The sequence below is a fragment of the Caretta caretta genome, chromosome 14 (assembly GCF_965140235.1).
Source record: "Caretta caretta isolate rCarCar2 chromosome 14, rCarCar1.hap1, whole genome shotgun sequence".
In the NCBI taxonomy this organism is placed as follows: Eukaryota; Metazoa; Chordata; order Testudines; family Cheloniidae; genus Caretta; species Caretta caretta.
The window spans coordinates 45492398-45518987 of NC_134219.1; the positions used below are offsets into that span (position 1 = coordinate 45492398).

Genomic DNA, 26590 nt, shown 5'->3' on the forward strand with positions numbered 1-26590 from the left:
TTGGGGGGGGCATGAGGCTGAGAGACTGGGGGCACTGGTTTGGAGGAGGTCAGTGGGGAGATCAGTTGGATCTGTTTGGAGGCGGAGGGGACTGGCACGGAGGGGATTTGGGAAGGGTTGGCGGGGACGTCAGGTGGGATGAGTGGGGAGGTCAGTTGGGAAGGGGTGGGGGGAGGTGAGGTTAGTCGGGGGGTCAGTTGGGAGAGGGTGTGGGCCTGGCACGGGGGGATTCGGGAAGGGGGCGGCAGTGGGGTTGGGTGAGGGGTGAGTGGGGGTTTGGTTTGGAGGGGGTGATTTGAGAAAGGAGTGGCAGTGGGGTTGATGGTTGGGTGTGGGGCGACCCCAAGGGCAACATGGGGTGGGGCAAAGGACTGACTGCCCGGCCCCTCTCCCCCTCCCCCTCCAGGAGACGTGACCCTGGACCCTGAGACGGCCCATCCCAACCTGGTGCTCTCCGAGGACCGCAAGAGCGTGAAGTTCGTGGACACGCGTCTGCGGGACCTGCCTGACACCCCACGTCGCTTCACCATCTACCCCTGCGTCCTGGCGACCGAGGGCTTCACCTCGGGCCGCCACTACTGGGAGGTGGAGGTGGGCGACAAGACGCACTGGGCCCTGGGTGTCTGCAAGGACTCGGTGAGCCGCAAAGGCGAACTGATGGCCCTGCCCGAGACGGGCTACTGGCGAGTGCGGCTGTGGAACGGCGACAAGTACGCGGCCACCACCACCCCCTTCACCCCGCTGCACCTCCTTGTGAAGCCCAAGCGGGTGGGCGTCTTCCTGGACTATGAGGCCGGGCGGGTGTCCTTCTACAACGTGACCGACCGCTCCCACATCTACACCTTCATGGACACCTTCACCGAGAAGATCTGGCCCCTCTTCTACCCGGGCATCCGTGCCGGACGCAAGAACGCCGCCCCCCTCGTCATCCGCACCCCCACGGACTGGGAGTGACGGGGCTGGAGGCTGCTCGCTCCAGCCTCCTTGCAGACTGGGGCTAGGCAGGAGGCATGGATCTGGTTTCTGCTGTGCACCCGCATGCCCTGACTGTGATGAGCACCATGGCTCTTACTGCCTTCCTGGAGACCCTGCTTGTGGACCGGGAGAGCCGGGGCGGGGCCAGAAGTGGATTACTGAAGGCCCCACCCCTCCCCGCAGACTGCGGGGGCCACCTCGCTGGCCATGCCCTGATTTAGTCCAACCCTAGTGGGTTGGGCTTTGCAGCCCCCTGCCATGCACGCTGGAACCAGCCATGAAGGAACTCCTCCGTTCCATTTTCCCCCCGCCTTCCAGCCAGCCAGCCTTCCTGGACAGGGAGTGATGGAGGCTGCTAGATCCCGCTTCTGCCCCCAGCATGGACTGGGGCGGGGGGATCTCACAGCTCTCTGACGCCTCTGCCTTTCCAGGCTGCGGCGGACAACCCCCACCGCCCTCATCTCTCCCCCTAATGGGGGCCAGCACGGACATCAGACTCCAGTGCAGTCCCGAAGGACAAGACCCTGGGTTCCCTCTATGGGTGGGAGCTACCACCCCCTCCAGCAGTGGGGGGACCCTGCCGTTGAGGGGGATCTGGACCCAGGGACTAGTAAATCCCCCACCACCACCACCCCCCAGGTTAAAGCCATGGGTATCTCTCTTGGGTGTGTAGATGCTAATAAGTCACCATGGACTGCAACAGGAGGGGTGGGGGTTCTGATTAGAATTGGGGGAGACAGGCTGCGAAGGACTATGGGGATGTCGGCAGCTCATTCTGAGGGGTGCTGGATAAACAGGGATCCAACAGATTTACGAGGTGGCCCCGCCCTCCAAATCACTCTGTTCCCTCCGTGACGTGGCCCGATCTCTCCCTCCGGAATGGACTCAAGGGGGTGGATCCTTGCTTGTCCGGCCGAGTTCTCAGTCCCTGAGTCACTTTGATCCTGGGCTCCTCTTGCACTTGTCTCCTGGTTTTTTTGGTGGGGGGGAGGAGGGGGGGGAACTGTGTTGTTTCCACCTGGCTCCCATGAAAACGCATCACATTTGGACTGTTCAAGGTGAGTCCTTGGGAAAGGCAGCGGACTTGAGCGTGCTGCAGGAGAGAATCCTTGGCCTTGTACGACCCAAGTTTATTCCCCTTCTGGAGCAGAGCAGGCAGGGTGGGGTCCAGTCGATTAGGTCCAGGGAGTCAGGACTCCTGGTTTCGTTCCCAGCTCTGGGAGGGGAGTGATGTGTCTAGTAGAGCGGGGGCGGCTGGGTGCCCAGACTCCTGGGTTCTGTTCCCAGCTCTAGGAGGGCAAACTGGTACTACACTAGCTGGACCGTCAGCCTGATCTGGTGCCGGCAGAGAGGCAGGGGTAGCGGTCTAGATGCTAAATTGGTACCCAGAAAAGGGAGCATATTGAGCCTTGTCAGTCAGTGTTCCAGGTTGTTTGAGGGGGCACAACCCCTTGGTCTCCTGATGGTGGTGTATCTTCTTGGGAAATCACCTGTCATGCTTGTCTAGGCCAGAGGAAATGTTTAGGACTGACCAACTCCTGTCCCTTTGGGCTGAGTCTTCCCCCTTGCTCTGGGGTGAACTCTCTGGGGAAGGCCTGTTTTGGGATTTGTTTGTGGCAGGGGTGGAAGTCACTGGACCCTCTCGATCATCTGTTCTAACCTGTGTTAAACAGGAGACGCCTATGAGTGAATAGGCTAGAGACTGAACTCCCCTCTGCTCCCTCCATGAGAGGACGAAGTTTACCTGGTAGCCTCCACTCTGGCAGTATCAGGAAAACCTTGCACGGTTCCCAACCCCTTCCATTCCACCCCACTGCAGCAGCTTTGAAAATGCACCTCCATGCTTTCTTTGCCCTCTGCCACTCGCTCTTTAATAACCCATCAGGTGCATCCATATCCATGCTGCTCTGCACCCTGATCTCTCTTGAACATGAAATAATTGAGTTCATGTCTTTTGAAGAAAAGAAAAAGTGAGGAAATAACTTCTGGGCAATGAAGAACTCCGTTAAAGCAAGGAAGTAGGCTGGGGTGCCCAAAAACCTGTGACAGCGCAGTTACGGTTGGAAATCGACTGTGTCAAAACTGGCTCCGTCTCTTCTCCCTGAGTTGTATCTGCGGAACATGCAAGGTTTTCATTCTCAAGCGAGCTGGTTTCCTCCCTGACTCATGTACCGTGTTCAGATGTCAGCTGTGGGGTTAGAAGAGCCAATTGTTCAGCCCTGATTGGCTCAAGAAGTGGCCGCGAGGGGAATTAAATAGGACTTCCCACCAGGGGTTGTTTGGATGAGGAGAACGCAGACCTCGTGTTCCCTGCCGTTGCAGAGTGGTGGCACGTTGGTCTTGCCTTGCGACACTTAACATTAAGTCCCCTAAGGATTTAAATGCTTTAGTCTAAAGTCTTTGGACTCAATGCAAGGGTAACTGGGTGTGTTGGCGTTGCCCATGTTTACAGGTCAGAAATCTCCATCGCCGTTCCAGAGCTAACTGCACCTCTCGCTCCTTTTCTGAGCTGAGTGCACCCCCACTGGCCCTCGAGCTCTTCCTTTTCCTGGGGTGGGATTCCCACATTTTCCCACTCTGAGCCCACTTCCCAGGCTCCGGCACCCCAAGTATCAGCTGTGCTTCTCTAGCAGGACCTATGGAAGTTGGCTCCCATGTTGGGTACCTTGACCCGAAACCAAAGGATTGATTGTCGTTAACAGTAGGAATGGAGCACAACAAGAGAGAAACGGATTTTGGAACAGCAACCGGCCTGCAGGCGAAACTCCCAGTGGAAGGGGCTTATGTGCAGACAGTAAACATTACATCCTGGTTACCGCATGTTGAGCTACTTAAATTATCGCAGGCTGCTCCAGATCTGTCCCCCTTTGAGTTTGGGTTCAGCCCTTCCGAGCCCCCTCAACATAAATGCCCACCCAGGTGAAGGTTTCTGCCACCCAAGGGCTTTTCAGTCCAGCCATCGGCAGCCACGTGGGAGCCGACAGCCGGGAGTTGAAGCGAGACAGATTGCGAGTGGAGGCAAGGTGCAGATTTTCCACAGAACGGGCGACTAACCCATGTGGCTGCTTCCCAAGGGAGGGCATCTCTCACTGGGAGTCTTTAGCAAGACTGGGTTCGTGTTTTGAGAACATACGGCCATGCCTGATCACTGTGCGGGAGAATACTCCTTGCCGGGGTTACGCAGGAGCTGATGATTATTTGTATTTCAGTAGTAGCTAGTTCCCAGCTGAGATAGGACCACATTGGGCTGTGCGCTGTGTGCCCGCGTGTAGTCAGAGATACTCCTTGCCTCAAAGAGCTTCCAATCTAAACAGTTTGGCTCAGGTGAGACTTGGTGAAATGCAGCCACCTCTGGGTAACAGCTGACCAGAAAATCAGCAAAGGATGTGCTCACCCAGCACTGAGATGCAGCCACCTCTGGGGTGGGGCGGGGCAGCTCTTTAGGAGTGGAGATTTTGCAGGAGCTGGGACGGAGGGCTCAGATTCTGACTCGCAGCGGATGGGGAAGTATCAAGGATTCATTCATGCCCAGGAGGGGTCAGAGCCTCATGGGGGAGATGCTTTTCTGCCCCAGGCAGAGAAGGGCAGTGTGACACCTCAAAAGGCTCCATATTCGAGTAGCTGTGTGTGAAGGAGGGGAGAGAGGGGCACCGCTTGTAATGCATTAACTAGCTGTGTGTGTAACTAGTGGCCCAGGACAGGGACTGGCTGGCTTAAGGCAGAGCAGGATGGGATGCAGAGCCTTTCCCCATTAGTTTGGATGGGTAGCTGGCTCAGTGTGTGGGGGATTGGTACCCCGGACCTTCCCCTCTAGGGGCACCTGTTTCAATCTGGCCCCATCTCCGCGCAGGGCAGAAATGCATTTCACTTGGTGCACCCATGGGTGTAATGAGCTGGTGGGTGTCAGCAGAGAAGGTGCCTTGATCCCCACCTGTCCTGACACACCCCAGTGCTAGTCACCTCAGCAGGGAGGCCAAAGGTTGAATGGGCCCCAGCTCCCCCCTGCCCCCCAGAGGGGGCCCCTGCAGGGGTGGGGCTGTGACTCGTCAGCAGGGGGTGTTCTGTGGTCGGGGGGCACAGTCCCTGCTCCTGTCCCCATTGGGGGGTGGGTACAAAGAAGGCACCTCCGCTCCCCTGGAATGTGAAGGCAATTGTGTGCGCTGTGGTCTGTCCCAGCTGGCCGGGCAAGAACCTGTCTCTGTGGCTTGTATCGTATAATGGCCTGCGACTTGTTATCAATAAACCACCGGTTTTCTTAGACTCCCTGGTGTGTACGGCTCTTCCTCACTGTGCACTGAGCACCAGCAAGGAGGGGAGTGGGGTTTTAAGTAGGTTCGAGGGGAGGCTGGGAGTCAGGACTCCTGGGTTCTATCCCAGGCTCTGGGAGGGCAGTGGGGTCTAGTGCTATGTTCCCTGTAAGCTGCACAGCTGGGTAGCCACCCAGCAGGCTATCAAGTGCTGCACAGTTCAGGTGTCTCTACCCCCCACTGTCATGTGCTGCTCCCAGGAGGCTCCTGCTTGCTGTGTAGAGCGGGGAAGGGGAGAGGGGTGCTGATGTTAGGGTGTTCCCCTGCCCCATACCCCATCTCCACAGAGCGGGAGGAGGGGACTGAGGGAGCTTGCTGGCAGCCGCTGCTGTGTCTGAACTTGGTGATCTACTTAAAAGGGCAGCGTACTTAAAGGGGCAACACACGTCTCTGTCACACACACACACACACACACTCTGTCTTTTACACTGACCTCCCAACACATACTTGTGGTGTTGTTACTTCTTGATACTTCTTTCAAAGTGTGTTATTTTAGTTTTTTGACTGGTCTGTGCATTTTATAATTTTTATTTCTCTCTTACGCTTAAATTTTGTTCTTTGAGTAGTGAGTACAAAATACCTAACCTGTCCTGGCTGGATTAATTATCCCTATGGTAACTTTTTAAAAATATATATTGTATCTTGGTTTTTGGTTTCTACTGGTGGCGCACATCCACACATTACCTCAATATTGTGCACATAACAAAAATTCATTACGCACATGGATGGAAAAAATGAGAGGGAACATTGGTCTAGCGGTTAAAGCTAGGGGGTAGTGGGAATCAGGATTAATGCTGTTTGGTGAACAGCTTGAAGTTCTAGAGAGAAGACAGCTTGCTCTTGACATTTGTTTGTGAATGGAAGGGTAGCCCAGAACTACTTGAGAACCCCAGATGGGCCAGGCCTCTGTAACAGAGGGCACTCTCTGCTGCCACCTGTTGGTGAGCAAAGGGAAATGGCTGGTATGGAGCAAGCCTCATTTGCATTTCAACTATGCAACAGTTTGGGTCATTTGGGTTAAAATCAGTTACGTTGTGAGTGTGGGGGCAATAAGATGCCATTGTCCCTGGTAGGAGATTGAGGGAGAAGAGAGGGACACTGGTTGTGTAGAGGGTGAAGGGGTCACCCTGACTGCTAGCGTTATCAGGCACAGTTAGTTAAGAGCCTGGACAAAATTACAGAAGGGTCTGTTCTCTGGGGTGAGTCCATTTCTGATAGAATAGGCTGTTAAGGGTATGTCCACACTGCAATTAAAAGCCTGTGGCTGGCCTGTGTTAGCTGACTCAGGCTTGTTGGGCTGAATCGGGCTAAGGAGCTGTTTAATTGCCATGTAGATGTTTGAGCTCATGCTGGAGCCTGAACCCTGGGACTTTACCCTACCCTCTCATGGGATCCCTGAGCTGGAACATCTACATGGCAATTAAACCACCCCTTAGACTGAGCTCCATGAACCTGAGTCAGCTGACAGGGGTTTTAATTGCAGTGTAGATGCTTCCGAGGGCGTTCTGCATCCCACAGAGCTCCGCAAAGAGTTGAGTAGAGGAAGCTTGGAGGCAACAGACAGCATGGAGCTGAAATGGCTTGGGCTGAAGCAGCAGGGAGAATAGCAGCTGCCAGCCTCCCAGTCAGATTTAGGGGAGGGACTGTGTACGCAGCAACCAACACTGAATCACAGCCCCAGGAGCAGCCCAGAAGTTGGAATAACTGTTAAGACTTTTCCCCAGGTGTCTTTAGTGAATGGTAACTTATTACCTGCTGGTTTTTCTCAAATTCATTCTGTTGTCTCTCCCCCATTCATAAAATTCTTTTTGTTTTAAACCCTTGCAAGGGGGGGAAGGATCAGTGCCTAGCGAGGGCACCCAGGATGGTACATATAGTTTACCCGCTTTTTGGGTGAGGGTATGAACTGGGGTTACTTAAGTCCTCAGACTGATTTCCCCTAGACAGCTGAACCCAGCCCTTTTTGCTGCTGCTGTCCACTGGCTGAATCATTTAAAAAATCCGTTTCCCAAAACGTGGAGCTTTTGACACTTGTTTTCCTTCCACATCAAAATTAAGCCGGTTGAAATTGAAGTGAAAGGTCCATTTCCATGAAGCTTTCATGGGTGGGAAGATGATTCAGATTTGCTGTGGAATACATGCTCGGAACCAGACACGAAGAGCCAACCCAACGCCAAGAGAACCAAGTGGTTTGAGTCTGCATAAGTTTTGATACCATCCTCATCGCTGTAGTATCTGAGCATCTCCCAATAGCGCATTAAGCCAGGTGTCTACGCATCCCTCGTGTGGGGTTTGTCCTCTTGTCCTCTCCCCAGAGGAGGAGGGGTGCTGTGGAGCGTCTTGTTTCAGTAGCAACCTCAGATCTACCTGCTGCTGTGTGTGTGTTCGAGAAGGCCCGGCTGAAGAACTCGACCTTGCCCATGGAGAGGAACGGGGGGAGGTTTGGGATGGGCCTCGGTTCTTGGGGAAGTTCAGTAGGCACATGGCTGCGACGTGGATGACCAAGTTTAAAATCTTTGCTCTCAGTCAGGTGTGCAGGTGTCTCGCTCGCTCGCCGACCAGAAACCCCTTCCGGGGCCTGAGCTACCTTCCTGACTGAAGTGTTAACAAAACAGGAGAGTTCTGGGGAAAGTGTCTCTTTTGCTTGCTGATGGAAAAAGGTTGAGATGAGAAATTCCAGTCAGCTGGAGTCAGGACTTCTGGGTTCTAGTCCCAGGCTTATGACTGATTTGTGTAAATCTTATCCCCATTGCATCGACTGTGAAATGTGTTTCCGACACGTAACCTCACAATGTGAACTGTAACTACCCTGTGCGGAGGTGGGATGGATCCTGCTGAACCTGCGCTAATAAGGGCAAACACTTTGATCTCACAATTAATGGGTTCGGCTTGATCTGTGCAGGAGGCCGTTTGCGAATATGGGGGAGGCAGGTCAACCAGTGCTGACCCCAGTGTGGCACCAGGTGGCGCTGTGCTGCAGGGAGCTGGGTGGGGGCTCAGAAGGGAGCGCCCTCCCCCCTCACAGTCAGTGCTGACCCCAGTATGACACTAGGGGGGCTGTGCTTCAGGGAGCTGGGTGGGGGCTCAGTAGGGGCCATTCTCCCCACACAGTCAGTGTTGACCCCAATACCCCAGTGTGGTGTAGGGGCCCACTGTGCTGAAGATGAAATGTAAAATACAGACCCAGACCCTGGCCCATCCAAAGCTCTAACCCACTAGACCTCACCCCCTCTAGGAGCTGTGGATAGAACCCAGGAGTCCTGGCACCCAGTCCCCTCCCCCCACCCCTGCCCTGCAGAATCTATTTCTGGAGACTTGTCGCCTCCCTGCAGGGCCTGTTCTCGGTGTGGGTGGTTACTTCGAAACAGGTCTGCTCTGTCCCTCTAGCCACCTCGGGCAATGCTCCCTGCACGGCTGGTCACTGGCACAGAAGAATAAAACCAGCCCCCGAGTCAGGAGTCTGCGTCGGTCCCAGCTCAGATCTCTGTGCTCCCCCAACGCAGCCTGCCCGACCCAGAGGAGCCCAGCATGGCCCAGGCTCTGCTCCTCGCAGCCTCTGTCCTGTTCTGCCTCGCACTGGGGGGGTAAGTGCCATCAGGGAGCTCGGGGGAACTCCACTCTAGGGTGACAGGCCTGAGCGGCTCCTTGAGGCAGCGGACGCCTGTCTTCCCGAGTGCCTAGAATAGATTTCAATAGCCCTGACACCCAGCCTCCCCCACTCTAACCACTAGACCCTACTCCCCTCCCAGAGCCAACGATAGAACCCAGGAGTCCTGCCTCCCAGCCCCCTTCCTCTGGATAAATGAGTGTTGCAGATGCTGAAATCAGCCCCTTGGTGTGGTGTCCATGTCCCACTAAGGAGCCAACTCAGATGCACGTGTCCAGCTGCCCTGGAAATGGCCGTGTCAGTTAGTATCCCTGGAGGCGGAGAGTTCTCCTTGGAGGACTCAGAGGTGTGGATGGGGATTGCTGGTCTCTGCCTGCCATGCCAGGGGTTTCGTGCTCAATGCAGGCAGCTTTTACCAGGGGCTTGTCAACTTGGGGTGAGCAACCCCCACAGTGCCACTGAAAGAGGATGAATCACAGCCCCGGGTCCTCTCAGTCACGCACAGGCCACTTCCCTGGCACGTCTCGGGTCAGCAACCCACCAGATCTCTGCTCAGCCATGGAGACGTCTGGGGTAACCCAGCCAAACTGACAGAACTTCAGGAGGGGAAAAGTGGTGTCACTCCGCAATGTACAATGATTGGAGTGGGGGGGGGGGGGCTGGAAGCCAGGACTTCTGGGTTCTATCCATGTCTTGGGGAGGGAAGTGAGGTCTCGTGGGTTAAAGCAGGGGATGCTGAGAGTCAGGACTCCTGGGTTCTATCCCTGGCTTGGGGAGGGGAGTGGGGTCTAGTGGTTAGGGTGGGCTGATTGGGGGGTGTTTGTGCCCATCTCTCACTGCATCTCCCCTTGCTCGCCCCCTGCAGCCAGCAATCTGCGTTGCAGACAATGCGCCCTGGACAAACCTACATCGGTTGCCTCCCTGGAGCCACTGAGTGCACCCCTAAGGCTGGGCATCCATGCATGACTGTCAACATCAGCTCTAGTGAGTGGAGGGGAGGGCTACACTGGGTTTTCTCTGTCCCAAATGCCCCCACCAGTACTGACCCTTACTCCTTTCTGGGCAAGTTGCTGCTTGGCTCTGGCCTGACTCCTTGTGGTCAGGCTCAGAACTGCAATGTGGGATCGCCGCTCCCTCCCAACCCCCGCCAAGCACTAACCCACCAGACCCCACTCCCTTCCCAAAGCTGGGGATAGACCCCAGGAATCCTGATACCCATTCCCCACCTGCTCTAACCATTTGACCCCCACTTCCCTCCTAGACCTGGGGAAAGAACCCAGGAGTCCTGGCTGTATCAACATCCTATGAGCCAGGGGAGCTTTCAGCCAGTGACGGAGCAACTAAGCGGCCTTGGGTCGGGGTGGCCTGGTTTCTGATCCCCAACCGTGCTCTGGGCTTTGGGGTGGTGTGTTCGAGTGGCGTGGTTCTGAGCTCTGCCTCTCTGTCTCCCCCTGCAGGAAGTGAGGTGCAGTTCCCCATCCAGGGCTGCATCATGAATCCCAGCCGCTGCGGGCTGGTGAAGGAGTTGTTGGACCCCGAGTACCAGATCGACATCACCTGCTGCTCCCACGCCTCCTTCTGCAACGACTTGGGTCCTGCTGCCCCTAGCAAGGGAGGGCGCTGAGTCCGGCCTGCCGCCTGCCACCCTCCTCCATCCCTGCCTGTCCTCCGTCCCAGTCCCCATCCCTCCTTCCACTTCTGCAGTTCTCCAGCCATCCTCTTCACTGTTCACCCATCCCTCTCTCCCCATCCTCCCTCCTCCCTCCACCTCCTTCCCTTCCATCTTGCTCTCTCCCTTCTTCCCACCTGTCCTCCTTCTCTTCATTCATCCCTCTCTCCTCTTCTCTTCCTTCATCTGTCCTTCCTCCCTTCTTTTCTTCTCCCTTCTTCCCTTCCTCTTCCTCCTCCTCCTGATCTTCCCCCCATCCACTCTTCTTCCATGGACGCTCCGGGTGTGAAACCTGCCCGTGTTCCCTGATTCGCTGTGATTAATAAACCTCTTACGGGGTTGTACAGTTCTAGCTAACTGTAGAGCTGGGGACAATATAGCCAGATAGAGAGGGGGTGGGGCTGGGAGTCAGGACTCCTGGGTTCTATGCTTGCCGCTAGGAGGGGAGTGTGGTCTAGTGCAGTGGTCCCCAAACTGTGGGGCATGCCCCCATGCAGGGCATGGAGGAATGTGCAGGCGGTACAGTGGGCCCAAACCAGCCCCCAGGGGAGGCAGGGAGGGAGCGCCACCTAGCCCCGCTCCGGCCCTGCCCCCATCTGCAGATCCAGCCCTGGCCACAGCTCCAGTCCCAGCTGTGCTCCCCCCCGCCCCAGCTCCTTGCCCCAGCCCTGGCTCCTGGCCTAGACCGTGGCCCCAGCTGAACTGCTGGCTCCAGCCCTGACTGCAGACCTGGTTCCAGCCATGGCTCCTGGCCCCAGCCACTGCTCTGGCCCTGCTCCCAGCCCTGGCTCCCAGGGGGCACGCAACTGAAAAAGTTTAGGGATCACTGGTCTAGGTCTGAGAATCAGGACTCCTGGGCTCTAATCTTGGCTCTAGGAAGAGAGCAGAGTCTAAATGGGAGTGAGAGCCCTGGGGGTTGGGAGCCAGGACTCCTGGGTTCTATCCCTGGCTCTGGGAGGGGAGTGAGGTCTAATGCAGGAGGGCTGGGAGCTAGGATTCCTGGGGTCTATCCCTGGCTCTGGGAAAGAAATGGGGTCTAGTGGGTGACAGCCAGGGGGAGCAGAGACTCCTGGGTTCTAATCCCCTCTCCACCCTGAGTGGCCATGCCTCAGTTTCCTCCCCCTGTAAAACGGCAGGATACTGGCCCCCACTGTGTACATGCTATATAAGTGCAGGTTATTGTCTCACTCCATAAATCCTCCTTATTTCTGGGTTTTTCATGGGTTCCCTGCCTCTGTCCAAACCCCCTTTGTTTGTGGGTTCCCTGTGCAATCCCCTGGACAAATCTCTCTGCTAGCTGGGATGGGACTGCGGTTCTCTATTTGCTCTGGCAGTGCCAGTGTTTGAGTTGCTCTGTATCTGCTTTGTCTGCCTCACAGCCTGTGGCTGGCTGGCCCCCGAAAGCCCTTCCAGTAAAGCTTCCCCTTCTCCACGCCCTCTGTAGCATGTCTCCCTGCTGGGCGAAACACTGGGGCAGCTGCCCAAACCCATCCTACCAAATCAGGACCCTGTCCAGATGCCACAAAGGTTTGACGCAGCTATTACCGGGGGTACGACCCAGCTGAGACAGCAGCCGAGCATGTCCTAGTGCTAGTGAAGCAGAGGATCGCAGAGTTGGAGGCCAAAAGGACCATTAGATCACCTAGTCTGATCTTCTGTACAGAACATGCCATTGTATTTCACCAGTCAAAGCTCAATAACTTGGGTCTGAGTACAGCAAATCTTCCAGAATGCGGATCTGCAAGACCCAGGAGACCTGGCTCAGTTCCCAGTTCTGCCACAGCCTCCCAGTGTAACCTTGGGCAAGTCACTTCACCTTTCTGTGCCTCGGTTTTCCCTCCCCCCATACAGTAGGGATAATAATCCTTCCTTTGTCTATTTCAATGGGAAGCTCGTGGGGGCAGGGCATGCCTTTCACTGCAGCTGTACGCAGCCTAGCACAGTGGGTGATGCATCTCGCTTGGTGACGCACATAATAAATAATAATAACAGAAGGCATTTATTAAAGAAAGCAGCTGCTGACCCAAACAGGCCTCTACAAAGCTCACGTTCCAGCATAGTCTCCCTTGTTTACCAGGGACGCTACATTGGCTAGAGTGATATGCTGCACACAGCGACATCTAATGGCTGAATGACATATTGCAAGGAAACATGCCTGGAGAAAAGGAGTACTTGTGGCACCTTAGAGACTAACCAATTTATTTGAGCATGAGCTTTCGTGAGCCACAGCTCACTTCATCAGATGTGTACCGTGGAAACTGCAGCAGACTTTATATACACACAGAGAATATGAAACAATACCTCCTCCCACCCCACTGTCCTGCTGGTAATAGCTTATCTAAAGTGATCAACAGGTGGGCCATTTCCAGCACAAATCCAGGTTTTCTCACCCTCCACCCCCCCACACAAATTCACTCTCCTGCTGGTGCTAGCCCATCCAAAGTGACAACTCTTTACATAATCAAGTCGGGCTATTTCCTGCATAGATCCAGGTTTTCTCACTTCCCCCCCACCCCCATACACACACAAACTCACTCTCCTGCTGGTAATAGCTCATCTAAACTGACCACTCTCCAAGTTTAAATCCAAGTTAAACCAGAATATCTGGGGGGGGGGGGGGTAGGAAAAAACAAGAGGAAACAGGCTACCTTGCATAATGACTTAGCCACTCCCAGTCTCTATTTAAGCCTAAATTAATAGTATCCAATTTGCAAATGAATTCCAATTCAGCAGTTTCTCGCTGGAGTCTGGATTTGAAGTTTTTTTGTTTTAAGATAGCGACCTTCATGTCTGTGATTGCGTGACCAGAGAGATTGAAGTGTTCTCCGACTGGTTTATGAATGTTATAATTCTTGACATCTGATTTGTGTCCATTTATTCTTTTACGTAGAGACTGTCCAGTTTGACCAATGTACATGGCAGAGGGGCATTGCTGGCACATGATGGCATATATCACATTGGTGGATGTGCAGGTGAATGAGCCTCTGATAGTGTGGCTGATGTTATTAGGCCCTGTGATGGTGTCCCCTGAATAGATATGTGGGCACAATTGGCAACGGGCTTTGTTGCAAGGATAAGTTCCTGGGTTAGTGGTTCTGTTGTGTGGTATGTGGTTGTTGGTGAGTATTTGCTTCAGGTTGCGGGGTTGTCTGTAGGCAAGGACTGGCCTGTCTCCCAAGGTGCCCCTAAACCTCTGACTGCCAGATGGTGGGATTGGCCAACAGGGGATGGATCACTCAATAATTGCCCTGTTCTGTCATTCCTTCGGACACATCTGGCGCCAGCCACTGTCCGAAGAGAGGATACTGGGCTAGCTGGACCATTGGGCTGACCCCTTAAGTTATGCTTGGATTTGTTTTGAATAAAATCTGTAATGAGCTTCACTTGCGAAAAAGAAAATTAGCTGAGTGTTGTGAGCTAATGCCGTTAATGCGCTCGTAAAGCAGCAATGAGTTACCACTGTTGTAGTCAAATTTATTACACTGACAAAGGAAGGCTTTGAGCCAGCTAACTTTGGCTATTACCTCGATGCCCTGGCAAGCGGGGATTTGAAAATGCAGTCGCAACCCTCCTTTAGCCCCACTGTTGACCAGGGGACCGCTCCGCCTCCACAGTGACATCTGGTGGCCTGTTTATATACTGCACACAAAGGTGTCACTGTAGAGACGCTAGGAAGAGGGATGAGTGGGCCGGATCTTGTCTCCATCTAGTGGCTGCCCATAATTACTTCAACAAAAATGTTACGGACACCCAGCTGCGAGAGTTAGGCCAAGATCCTCAAAGCTATTTAGGCAGCGAACTCCCACTCGGCACCTAAATGCCCAAGAGAATCTGGGCCTAACTCCCATAGCTGAGATGGAGGAGGGGGTCTGGGCTTGTCCTGCTGCAGATCCTGTGTTTCTCCATGGTGCTCAGTCCTCCGGAGGTTCCCTCTCCCCTGCTGGTTCAGAGGGTCCTTTGGGCTGGGCTAAGAGAGAGGCATGGGGGGTTACTGTCCCATCACTAAAAAGTCAGGCCTAGAGTCAGGCGGCAGCCCATGGCATGTGAATTCTAGAGGCCCTGGGATGGGAGGGCTCCCCCCAGGTTTTGCCTGGAGGCCAGAATATCCCCCATATCTATGGAGAGTGGGAACTGGCTTATGGGAGCATATTATAGGATCCTTTTCCCTCTGGGGGGCACCGGCGCCAATCCATCCCCAGGCTGGGGAGACTGGCTGGCTCAGGCGCTCAGGGTTACAGGGTGAACAGCCCCTCACTGCTCCGGATTGTGCCCCAAATTGTGACATGCACCCTTGAGCTGCTGATAATCTGGGACCAGTGGTGTCAAGAAGCCACAGAGACGGACAAGCGACATCCCCTCCACCTGGGGTGGCTCCATTCCGATATAGAAAAAATTCTTCTCCATGGCATTGTAAAGAGGCCACTGCTCCCTGCTGCCTCCTGTCCCTATGGGGTTCCTGGGGGAAAATGCATCAATTGATCGGCATGGGGGGAAAGGGAATGAATTCCAGCGACAAGGAGGCAGACAGGAGGATGCCCCGACCAGGGGTCCTTCACTCCAGCAGGCGGCAGCAGAGACGGACAGGGACATACCCAACTACCCACAGTCTCCAGCCAGGTCTCACTGAGCTTCCCACGAACTAGGAAGGATCAAGAGCCAAACAATCCAGTTTTGCCCTCTTCCAAAATGGCCACCTCTCCACATGTTTCTTCACGGGGCTGAAGTCGCAGGCTGCCCTCTGATGGTGAAGTGGGGAAATGGCACTCTCATGCCAGCTGCCAGGCTGATCTGAAATACAGTTCTCTGGCGCAGATGGGGAAGTGGGAGGGGCTCAGGACCAGCTGGTGGGTGTAATTTGCATAGACATCCCAAGCATCATGCAGTACCCCCCAGCTGCACAATTGGGGATTTCCCCAGCTACCATGCTCACAATCTGTCTTGCACTGGCTGTGTGAGCGCAGGGACATGAATAGGGTGGAAAGGCTGAGAACCAGTGGATGTTAGAGATTGGGGAACATGGCTCACCCTAACCTGGCTAGTTAGGACCAAGGCAATGTCCGATTTCAGAGGGGAGCTTTGTTGTTTTATTTCAAGTGCTAGCTGTAGGGGGTTGGGGAAAAAGCAATAGCCTAAACAGGGGTGTCATGATCTAGTAATAACTGACTCTAGTGCTGTTAGGACTGGATTCCACCTGTCCTGGGGACACCAAATTTGAACATGGGTTTGCTGGAGGATTCTCTGCTCCTTGAAGTCTTTAAACCATGATCTGAGGACTTCAATAGCTCAGACATAGGTGAGAGGTTTATCGCAGGAGTGGGCGGGTGAGATTCTGTGGCCTGCGTTGTGCAGGTCAGACTAGATGTTCATAATGGTCCCTTCTGACCTTCATATCTATGAATCTATGAGAGAACCTGAAAGTGCAAGGAGATCCAAGCTGGCTGGCACTCAGGGTTGCAACTTCTTAGGGGTTCCCTTACCCGCTCCTGGCAAACTCTACCCAGTATGCAACCAACGAAGTGGGTATTCACCCACGAACGCTCATGCTCCATTACGTCTGTTAGTCTATAAGGTGCCACAGGACTCTTTGCCGCTCTGCCCAGTAGCGCATCATCCTGCGGCTCAGCGCCACCTCGGCCTCCGTGTGCGTGTGGTTGGCTCCCTCCATGGACGCCAGCATCCCGAACAGGTAGGGCACCTCAGAGCCATGTGGCACCCCCATCCATTTGGGGGAAGACAAGCCTCTGGGGTGGCGGGTGAAGCCGTAGACGTACACGGGACTGCCGGCCTCCGCCATCTGCCCAGCCGGCTTGGCTATGGGGCACACCACATGATAGTCACTGACAACGTGAGCCATGGTGCGGTGGTACCATGCCGGGCCCTGCCTCTCCTGGCCGTACCCCTGTGCCACCGCCTGGACGGCCTCCCACGGCAGCCCCAGCATTGTCACCCTCAGCACCTCCAGCAGCTCCGCCCAGCTCATGTGGCTGGCGTTCACCCTGGTGAAGTTACGGGCACCAATGATTATGTAGGAGCCTTCGTTAGCCGTGACACCGGCCAGGAGGGGTGTAGGCTGGCTGTGCCCAGCCTCCAAGAGTCTCGGTGGCTCATCGGGAAGGAAATCCCCGTCGACAGTCGGCACAGACCCAGGCATGGACAGAATGCGTTTCCCAAAGTCTCCCAGCTCCTTCCCCTGCAGGCAGCCCCTCAGGGCGGTGTCATCGAAATCGGGGCAGCCTAGTTCACGGCCCAGCGCCTGGCCTATCTTCTTGGCCGCTTCTGGGCTAATCCAGGCCCAGGGAAAGGCATGGGCACCACTCGGCAGCCCGGCATGGGCAAAGAGGGGCCGGCTCCCCGGCGAGAGGAGATGGAAGCTGACCGAGGAGGCCCCGGCGCTCTGGCCGAAGAGTATCAAACAGGCCGAGTTCCCACCGAAGGTGGCCCCATTGTCCCACAGCCAGCACAGCACCAGGCACTGGTCCCACAGGCCGGCATTCCCCGGGGCAGCTAAGGGCAGGGACAGGAAGCCCAGTGCCCCAGCCGGGTAGTTCATGGAGGCCACGATCACGTTCTCGGTGGCAGCGAAGAAGCAGCAGTCTTGGAGCTCCACGGAGGCTGCACCTATGAAGAACCCCCTGCTGTGGATCCAGACGAGGACGGGGGCCGGCGCAGGGGGCCGGGGATTGGGCACCCAGATGTTGAGGAAGAGGCAGTCCTCAGACTGCAGCATTTTGGGCGTCCACGTATAGGCATCAGGGTAACCAGTAAGCAGAGGCTGGGAGCAGGTGTTGCTGAAGCCGGTGGCCTCCAGGATGTGGCTCCAGGGCTGGTGGGGAAACAGTGTCCGGAAGTGCAAGGCCCCCATGGCGGGGCTCAGCATAGGGGATGCCCAGGAAGGCCGTCACTGTGCTGGAGCCGGCCGGGAGGCACTTGCCCCGGATGGGGCTGCTGGTGGTGAGCACCATGGTGCCGTCGTCATTGGGGCCTGGCAGGGAGAGGAGGAGCAGGCAGGGGAACGCGGGGAGGAGTCCCAGCATCGCGGCAGCTAGAAGGGAGACGGCCCCAGAGGGAGTTACAAGGAACGGGATCTGGGACCTTTCCCCTCTAGGGAGGTGCTGGTTCCAATCCAAGCCCAGGTCAGGGGGGAAATGGCTGGCTCAGGGAGTGGGGAATGGGATATGGGGCCTCGCCCCTGCTGGGGGAGTTTCTGTGCTGCAGCCCTAACTATTTAAACCCTCATGCGAGCAGGAAGCCTGGCTCCCCTTTGGTAAACACCATCTCCGGTCAGCCACCCCCTCAACACCAGCCTGCCCCGGGCTCCAGCTCTCTGCTGAGCTCCCAGATCTGTATCACTTTGCCTTCTGCCCCATTTCCCTCTGCAGGCAACTAGAGGTCCCTTTATGCCAGGGGAAAATGCCAAAAGGCTAGGACAAAAATCCACATGCCCCCTCCTGGAGCTGACGAGAGAATCCAGGAGTCCAGGCTCCCAGCCCCCTCTGTTCTAACCCACTAGACCCCATTTCCCTCCCAGAGCTGGGGAGAGAACCCTGATTGATAGGACTCCTGGGTTCTAGCCCCAGCTTGGGGAGGGGAGTGGGGTCTAATGGGTTAGAACAGACAGGGCTGGGAGTCAGGACTCCTGGGTTCTCCCCCTAGCATGGTGAGGACAGTGGGGTCTAGGAGTTAGAGCAGGGGGGACAGGGCGGGAAGTCAGGACTCCTGGGTTCTCCCCCTAGCATGGTGAGGACAGTGGGGTCTAGGAGTTAGAGCAGGGGGGACAGGGCGGGGAGTCAGGACTCCTGGGTTCTCCCCCTAGCATGGTGAGGACAGTGGGGTCTAGGAGTTAGAGCAGGGGGGACAGGGCTGGGAGTCAGGACTCCTGGGTTCTCCCCCTAGCATGGTGAGGACAGTGGGGTCTAGGAGTTAGAGCAGGGGGGACAGGGCGGGGAGTCAGGACTCCTGGGTTCTCCCCCTAGCATGGTGAGGACAGTGGGGTCTAGGAGTTAGAGCAGGGGGGACAGGGCTGGGAGTCAGGACTCCTGGGTTCTCCCCCTAGCATGGTGAGGACAGTGGGGTCTAGGAGTTAGAGCAGGGGGGACAGGGCGGGGAGTCAGGACTCCTGGGTTCTCTCCCAGCTCAGGGAGGGGAGTGGGGTCTGGGAGGTAACAGCCAAGTGGGGCTGGGTGTCAGGACTCCTGGGTTCCATCCCCAGCTCTCAGGGTGGGGTCTGTGGAAGGGGTATTAGCTGGGAAGCTACCAGTCAAGTTCTCAATTCCAGCTCCCCTTACACCAGTCACCCCTTGACCACTCTGTGCCCATCGCAGAGCCCGAGGGACACTCCTCACCCCTGGCTACGCAGACTCACCTGACCGGCTCGCTGCTGCAGGCATGGCTCTGTGGCTCCCAGCGCAGCGCGAGGAGCGGGGGATCTGCCGATGCGGGAGCCAAACGGTTCTCATCTCCGGCGCTGAGAGCACCAGCCAGGGAGCAGCCACCCGAGTTTATTCACCCTGGCAGCAGCAAGCTCACTGGGCTGTGCACGCATAGGGCCCAGGTTCAAGGTGGCTGGAGGGATCCTGGGGCAGGGTCCATGGGCTCAGAGACCCAGTTCAGCACCTCTGGGGTACGGTAGCAGGGTCACAGGACCGCTGCCTGGGGCTTGCTTGCCGCTCCTGAGATGCAGATGACTCTGGGGTGGCACAGAGGGGTAACAGGAGGTGAAGGGGAAATCCCATGACCAGTTCAACCCACAGCAGGATTTTGGTGGAGCCAGAAGGGAAGCCCCTTTGTGGGGAAGAGACAGGACATTTTATACGCGAGGGATCAGGGTTCCAGCTGCAGGGTTCCCCCACCCCACTGCCTGCTGTATTGACAGGGGTTAGCAAACTCCTTTGCGGGCAGGACAGAGGATGAGTGCCAAACAGACCAGGCAGCCTGCCATGGATCTGCCGCTTGCATGGAAATGAGACGTGTCATCCCCAGGGGGGCACAGGGCAGGATCAAGGGGGCCAGACCAAGAGGGCCAGCACACTGCTCTGAACCACCCTGAATTAGGTGGGGACTAGTGGGTTAGAATGGGGGTGCTGAGCGCTAGGACTCCTGGGTTCTATCCCCAGCTCTGGGAGGGGAGTGGGGGCTAGTGGGTTAGAGCAGGGGGTATTGAGGGGCCAGGACTCCTGGTTTCTCTTCCTCACTCCAGGAGGAGGGTGGAATTTGGGACAACATGCTGCATATCCTTGGGAGACCTTCTTGAATTAAGTTTAAGTATCTTTGGGGTCTGTTGTGATCACTGGACCTAAAAAATGTCCCACATTTGTAAGTTTAATTGTGAGAAGTGTGGGAAAGTTTATCAGAGGTCACACTAACCTAGGACCGTTTGCTTGGCAGAGAATTAACCATGAAATAGAAGTCTAGCTGTTTTTCAATAAACACACCATGTTAGGAACAGGTGCAAGAAAAACCAGACAAAAATTGAATCAGTCCAGACAGCAGGGGCCCTGCTCATGCAAACCACTGAGTGTGGTGAGGTCATACTTAACAAACAAGTAAATGTGGGAACAAAGTTACCAATGCCGAATGTGGCCTTCCAGAAATGGATTTAATTGGTGGCCAAAATAATGAGGAGAAACTCTCCCCCACTTGTACTCCTTTTTGGGGGGCTGCTTAAAAAGAGACACTGAAAAAACCAAAAGAATCATTCTCGTCCCCCAGCTCATATATCCCCCCAACCTGGACGTCGCCCCTTATCTCAGCTTCCAGGACCCCGGCAGCAAACCAGATTAAGGGATGTTCATCCCCAGAGGGAGCCCGGCTGCCTTGCTCCTGGTGTCCACCTCTGCGTGTTAGGGTTCCTAAGGCATCCAGCACCACAAAGCCACGGAGGATCCTGTATGGTTTTTCCTTCCCTTGTCCTGTTGCTTTCTGCCCCCCGCCCCCACCCTCCATCTTGTCTCTCATTCTTTCTGCTTTCCACCTGCACGGCAGGAGCCCCACCACATGGGAGGACCCCAGTCCTGTCTAAGGAGAAAAGCCCCTGGAAGGATAAGGCCTTTGTCTGCAGCCATATTGCAAGGCCTAAAGCTTTCGTCTGCAGCCAGATTAAAAGAGCAGCGGGGAAGCAGGAAGTCACATCTTCACATTCCATCTAACTTACATTAAAACCATGTAATATCCAGCTGTTAAGAAGGACACCCCGTCCTCATGGCCCCCACTATCACCAGATAAAGAAACAGATCTTAAGATGGTTAAAGAAAACTTAGCTTGATAGCATTCTGTCTGGCAAGAAATCACTTATCAATAGTTGTGGTTAGGAAATCCTCCTTTCTTTACTGTTTTGTCATTATGGTCCCCACTTCCCTATTGTTTGTCTGGATGAGCTCTGCCTGGTTCTTTGGTTATTTCTGTCTGTTGTATAATTAATTTTGCTAGGTGTAAATTAATTAAGGTGGTGGGGTAGGATTGGTTAGAGAATTTTGTCAGGATTGGTTAGTAACATTTTAGTATATTGATTGGTTAAGGTCGAGCTAAGCAGGGCTCGAGTTTCACTTTATAAATTGGGTCCAACAGAAAGTTCTTGGGGAACCAACTCCAGGACACAGCCCCAAGATCAGAGCTGCCAGACCTCAACACCCTGCCAATGACACCGTGCAGAAACTAGGGTCCCCCAGATGGACCTGATCCTGACTGGCCATCAAGAAAAGTTCACCTGTCTTATTGGGAGTGGTGTGCATTGCAGGTGTAGCATGTGCAGTCTGCTTTTTGGTGATTGTTAATAAATAGAGGTTACGTAGGATATTACTGTGCAGGGCTCTTTCACTGGTAAAAGACCCCGTAAACCTGCAAAAAATTAAGCCCGGAGTCCACAGGGAAAGGGTGTTTGCTTTGAGTCTGCGGGAAAAGGGCGTTAGCCCTGAGCCCATGGAGGAGTAGAGCCTGGAGCCCACGGAAGGGTAAAATTTGGTGCTTTTCATCTGGAGCCCTAGGAACTGGGAAAGGGTGGGGGCAATGTTCCCTCTAATTTTTGACAGGCCGTGTGCGCAAAAAGTTTCTTCTGTGCAAACTGTTGTGCTTCTGTGCAAATTTCTGTGCGCGCGGTGTTTCACCGTGTGCGTGGGGTTTAGGATCTGTGTGCGTGCACAAACGCGCCCAGCTTAGAGGGAACAGTGGGTGTGGGTGCCTAAATTAAGAGGCTTACACCTTGAGCCCTAGAAATTGGGTAAAGGTGGGTGCCCTAGAGTGTGTAACACAGAATTTTGTGCGGGTAACACCCCAACCAGCTGATGGCCCAAACCGGGAAGCGAACCAGGGGCCAAGCAAGAAGAGCCACAGCCGACCAGCCAGGGGAGCAAACGCTTCCCATGGGACATCCCAGTCCCTAGTATTCCCACTGGTAACTGTAAAGGGTTTCTCCCATCAGCCCCCCATCAAGTCTAGCCAGGACCATATAGTCCCTCTGTCCTTGAACCACACCCCAGGAGTCCCCTCCACTTCCCCTACATGTAATCCTAGAGGGGTTCCATCCGTTACGGTCCCCCCTCCCACCAGCTTGTTTTAAGCCCATAAAAGATCCTGCGGCAGGAAACGTGCTTCTAAAAATACACACAGAGATGCAATTTGTTTTTGTTTATAAATAGACAAGATCCCCCAAAAAACCCCACTGAATCAGAACCGACGCCCCCTAGACGGGGAAGGCCCCATGTCTCATTCCCCACCCCCTGAGCTAGCCAGTCCCCCGCCCTGGGGCCAGATGGGAGCTGGTGCCCCACAGAGGGGAAAGATCCCGTACCCCATTCCCCACCCCCTGAGCCAGCCAGTACCCCAGGAGTGGATAGTTTTGAGGGGGTCGTTTCTCTTCTTCCCCCTTTTCAAATCAGTCTTGGCACCTCTCTCACGAACGGAGTCTCCTAAAACCTATTCCAGGCCTGTCCTTACTAGCCCCCAGCTGGGATCAGGCCCTAAGCCACTGGCCCCTGCTCACGGCCATCCCCGGGGGTTACCTCCTGCTTGGGCCCCCTTTCCCCACCCGGGTCCTGGCCTCTGCGGTCCTCTGCGGAGTGGGGTGGCTCTCGAGACCGAAGGCCACACTGGGAGTTTTGGCCTTCTGTGCTGACGGCTCCTTTGGGGGATCCTGGGGGGCTGCAGGTTTCTGGTCTGGAGGGGAAGAGACGAGATGGAGATGCAGGAAATTCTCACTGCTCCCCTGTCCCCAAATTCTCCCCTCCCCCTCTTGAACCTGATATCCCCTCTCCATGGCTATCCTGCCCCACAGGCCAACCCCAACTCCTCCCCCACCCCCAGATCCCCTCCCCAAAGTCCCCCCACCCGGTCCAATCCCAGCCCCTTCTCCCACACCAATCTCAGCTCTGACCAACCCCCCCAGCTTCTCCTCCCTCCAATCCCCACCCCCCACTGATGCGAGCTTCACCCCCCAGACCAATCCCGGCTCTTCCCCCACCCCAATCCATACCCCTCTGTGACTAATCCCTCCCAATCCCCTCCAGATCAATCCAGCCCCCTCCCCATACAGTGACAAAACAATCAAAGGGCCCAGCAGCCCCCCCACCCCATCCTCCCTGCTGAGCCTTGCCTCCAGATGCCCCACTCCTCCCCTCAGGGGCTCCAGCCCCACACCGCCCCCGTTAACCCTTGGGATGCTGTCCCCTCTCACCGGCTTGGGGCTGGTTCTCCAGCAGGGCCTCAGGCTGCTCCGCCCACAGCTTGTACCCTGGGTTGCTTGGGAAGCGCTTGGTCTGGCCACAGCAGAGACACCGTACAACTGACCAACGCCGGCCGCGGTGTCCTGGTTGGGGGGTGGCGGGGAGGGGGGAAGAGAAGGGCAGGGAGTCAGGGACCAGGAACAGACAGGCATGCATGGGGAAAGGCTTTGCCACCTGAGCCCACCGCCCTCTCAGGGTCCCGACTCCCAGCTCCCCGCCCCCGCTCTAACCACTATGCCCCACTCCCCTCCCAGAACTGGGGATAGAACCCAGGAGTCCAGGCTCCCAACCACCCACAGCAGTACTGATCCCTCCCCACTAGGGGGCGGCACTCACTTCTCTGGCGCACAGTGGAGCTGACGCCAGGGACCAGGAGGGAGGAGCAGGATTTGCAGATGGTTCTCTTCACCGATGGGTCCCTGAGGGGGAAAACACAAACAGGGGCTGGGCCTGGGGAGATGAGCCCCTAGAGGGGAAAGGCCCCATGGCCCAGTGCCCGCCCCCTAGGGCCCTATGGGAGCTGGCGCACCCTAGAGGGGAAAGGCCCCGTATCCCGACACTCACTGTCTCAGGACGAGCCTGCGGCTGATGCTGCGCTGGGCATGGCAGTAGAATCGCACCAGCACCTGGTTCTCGGGGTTCTGGGCGAGGACACAGTGAGCCGCCTGAGGAGTGGGCAGAGGAGAAAAAAAGAGATGCAGAGTGAGGGAAACAGCCCCACATCTCCCCCTGCTCCATGTCACCCCCAAACCCTCCCTCCCGCAGCCCCCTGTCACTCTCCCCTCCCCATTGATCTCCCGCCAGCCCCACGTCACCCCCCCATTACCCCCTCGCCCATGTCATCCTACCGACCTCCCCTCCCCCTGGCCCCATGTCGCTACCCCCAGCCCCACCAATCCTCCTCCCCCAGTCCCACTGATCCCCCAACCCCATCTCCCCCTACCAGTCCCCCCTCCCACCGATTTCCCTCTCCCCCAGCCTCATCTCCATCCAACCTCCCCTCGCCCAGTCCCATATCACTCCCCCCCCCGCATCTTCCCCGGCTCCACGTGACCCCTTTGCCCTACCAATCCCCCCTCCCTCCCAGTCGCCCCAATTTCATCTTCCTCCAATCCCCCCCAACCCCAACCCCCATCCCACATGCAGATACTCCAATCCTCTTTGCCCCATGCTCTATTCAGGAATCCTGGAGGGAGCCCCAGAAATCTCCCCCCCACGGCCCTGGAGCTAGGGGGAATTGCTCCCAGGGTCTCTCTTAGGGGTGTAACCCCCATCCCTGCTGGGATCCCAGCACTAGGGGGCGCCAACCTCACCTGGTAGAGGAAGCTGAGCCTCTGGAAAGCCTCTTTATCCTTCACCTGGGCTGACATCGTGGTGGGGGGTGGGTCTGGAATAGGGGAAGATACTTGAGGGAGGGGCAGCCAGTCCCCTAAGGGGCTGTTAGCTGCCCCTGCCCCAGCTGGCTCCATGCTGCCTCCAGCAATTACCCCAGATGGGGGCGCTTTCACAATCCACCCCATTTCTAGTGACTCCCCACACACGGAGCTGGGATCTGTCCCCCAAAAACAGGGGGCTTCTGGGCTTTATTATTCTTCCAGGAGGGGCAGCAGGGCCCCATTCTGGTATTGTGGGGGGAGGGGTCTGCTGCCCTCTTGCTCCCCCCACCCTTATAAGGCTAGACCTGCTCCCCCCAGATCACCCCAACAGAACATCCCCCACCTCCTCGTTAAACCCCCATCCCTTCCAAAATCCTCCTTCATCTCCAGCCCTTATATACCCCTCCCCTCCCAGCCCCCTCCGCCAGACTCCTATCTCTTCCCCTGCCACCCATTCCCCAGATCCCCTCCCCGCCAGTCCCCTCCTCCAGACCGATTCTCCCCTCCCCTGCCAGCCCCATCCCCAGATCCCCGTCTTCTGCCAGTCCCCTCCTCTGAATCTATTCTCCCCTCCCCTGCCAGCCCCCTCCCCAGATCCCCTCCCAGCCAGTCCCCTCCTCCAGACCGATTCTCCCCTCCCCTGCCAGCCCCATCCCCAGATCCCCTCCCCGCCAGTCCCCTCCTCCAGACCTATTCTCCCCTCCCCTGATCCCCTCCCCGCCAGTCCCCTCCTCCAGACCTATTCTCCCCTCCCCTGCCAGCCCCCTCCCCAGCTCCCCTCCCCTGCCAGTCCCCTCCTCCAGACCTATTCTCCCCTCCCCTGATCCCCTCCCCGCCAGTCCCCTCCTCCAGACCTATTCTCCCCTCCCCTGGCAGCCCCATCCCCAGCTCCCCTCTCCTCCCCTGGCAGCCCCTTCCCCCAAACCCCTATCGCTTCCCCTGCCAGCCCCCTCCCCAGATCCCCCCTGCCCTCCTACCAGCCCCCTCTCGCAGATCCCTCTCCCCTCACAGCCCCCTTCCTCCAGTCCCCTCCAGCCCCCCTTATTTACCCCCTAGATCCCCTTCCTGGCTGTACCCTGCCAGCCCCTTTTATTTCCCCCCCAGCCCCCTCCCCCGTTTCCCCCGGACCTCAGTCACATGGAGACACCAACAGCTGCAGCCTCTTCCTGCCCAGCCCAGCCCCCAGCTGACGTAGCTGCTGCAGCAGCAAAGGCCTCTGGGAAATGTAGTTTCCCAGCTTTCCTGGCTCTGCGGCACAGCATGGGGCGGGGGGCGACACCCCTTCCTGCACCTGCCCCCTCGGGTTCCCCCAGCTCTCCCGCCCCTAGGCGGGACTCAGCACAGCCCTGACCCTCTGCTGGTCATTCCCCCTCCCTCCAGCAGGGGGCGCTCTGCCCTGGCAGTCAGTACTGACCCCAATGCCCCAGTGCAGCGCTAGGCGGGGGCTCTGCTGCAGGGAGTGGGGTGGAGGCTCAGTTGGGGGCATTTTTACTTTGCCTAATTTCAGATAATATGTGGCTGGTTCCCTTTTTTGCAAGGCTGGATTGACTGCATTGGATTGGCTGGATCCCAGCTGAGGCAATTATGTATCGCCGTCCCTGGAATTCATCCTGTGGTTTTCATTGGATTTAGGAGGATTCCCCCATCCCTTCTTGTCCTAAATTGTCAGCGTTTAGTGGTAGGTAAATAGCTGCTGCCTTCCACCCCAAAAGTGGCTGCATCTGCGTGCTGGATGAGTGATCCCTGCGCAGTGTTGCTATGCAACTGTCCTCCAGCTGCTCCACCCCAGAAGTGGCTGCATCTCCGCCCTGGATGAGCAGTATCTCTGGGCAGCGTCACTGTGTGTTTGTTACCCAGCTCCCAACTTGCACCTCAGGGCTGGATGAATGATGCCCATGCAACATCATCCTGCAACTGTTTCCCCAACTGCCCCACCCCAGAAG

At 56.4% G+C, this 26590-nt stretch overlaps 3 protein-coding genes across 9 annotated transcripts in view; 1 reads left to right on the forward strand and 2 right to left on the reverse strand.

Annotated features, from left to right (window-relative positions):
- The window catches only part of TRIM39 (tripartite motif containing 39), a 30120-nt gene extending 24885 nt beyond the window's left edge, over window positions 1–5235 (forward strand). For all 5 annotated transcript variants that reach the window (XM_048818612.2, XM_048818614.2, XM_048818615.2 and 2 more), the window contains one exon: window positions 407–5235. In XM_048818612.2, the coding sequence (XP_048674569.1) occupies window positions 407–954 (548 nt within the window). In that variant the 3' untranslated portion in view covers window positions 955–5235. The remainder of the gene's footprint in view (window positions 1–406) is intronic.
- An 8328-nt stretch (window positions 5236–13563) lies between these two features.
- On the reverse strand, window positions 13564–18023 carry LOC125621564 (acetylcholinesterase-like). The gene is given in 4 exon segments (XM_075119545.1): window positions 13564–15014; window positions 16036–16049; window positions 16140–17426; window positions 17428–18023. Coding segments are annotated over 4 exon segments (1671 nt in total). The 5' UTR covers window positions 17593–18023; the 3' UTR covers window positions 13564–14809.
- Window positions 18024–22162: 4139 nt separating this feature from the next.
- RPP21 (ribonuclease P subunit p21) lies at window positions 22163–25872 on the reverse strand. Of its 3 annotated transcripts, none has more exons than XM_048818738.2 (6): window positions 25776–25872; window positions 24585–24658; window positions 23836–23936; window positions 23608–23690; window positions 23223–23354; window positions 22163–22705 (listed from the first exon to the last, which is right to left on the reverse strand). In XM_048818738.2, exons 2-6 carry the CDS (start codon window positions 24639–24641, stop codon window positions 22548–22550), a joined length of 531 nt encoding a protein of 176 aa, XP_048674695.1. In that variant the 5' UTR covers window positions 24642–24658; window positions 25776–25872; the 3' UTR covers window positions 22163–22547. The 3 variants fall into 3 exon arrangements, with proteins under 3 accessions (XP_048674695.1, XP_048674696.1, XP_048674694.1); XM_048818739.2 differs by lacking the exon at window positions 25776–25872 and adding an exon at window positions 25697–25715; XM_048818737.2 differs by lacking the exon at window positions 25776–25872 and having other exon boundaries at window positions 24585–24971.
- Window positions 25873–26590: the final 718 nt, after the last annotated feature.

Excerpts from the sequence above, each read along its gene's own strand:
- RPP21 (XM_048818737.2), bottom strand. The coding sequence starts at position 24,791 with ATGGGGTGGATTGTGAAAGCGCCCCCATCTGGGGTAATTGCTGGAGGC. Across the intron at positions 23,691-23,835 it reads CGCAGGCTCGTCCTGAGACA|GGACCCATCGGTGAAGAGAA; the intron begins GTGAGTGTCGGG and ends TTTCCCCCTCAG. Across the intron at positions 22,706-23,222 it reads GGAGAACCAGCCCCAAGCCG|ACCAGAAACCTGCAGCCCCC; the intron begins GTGAGAGGGGAC and ends CTTCCCCTCCAG.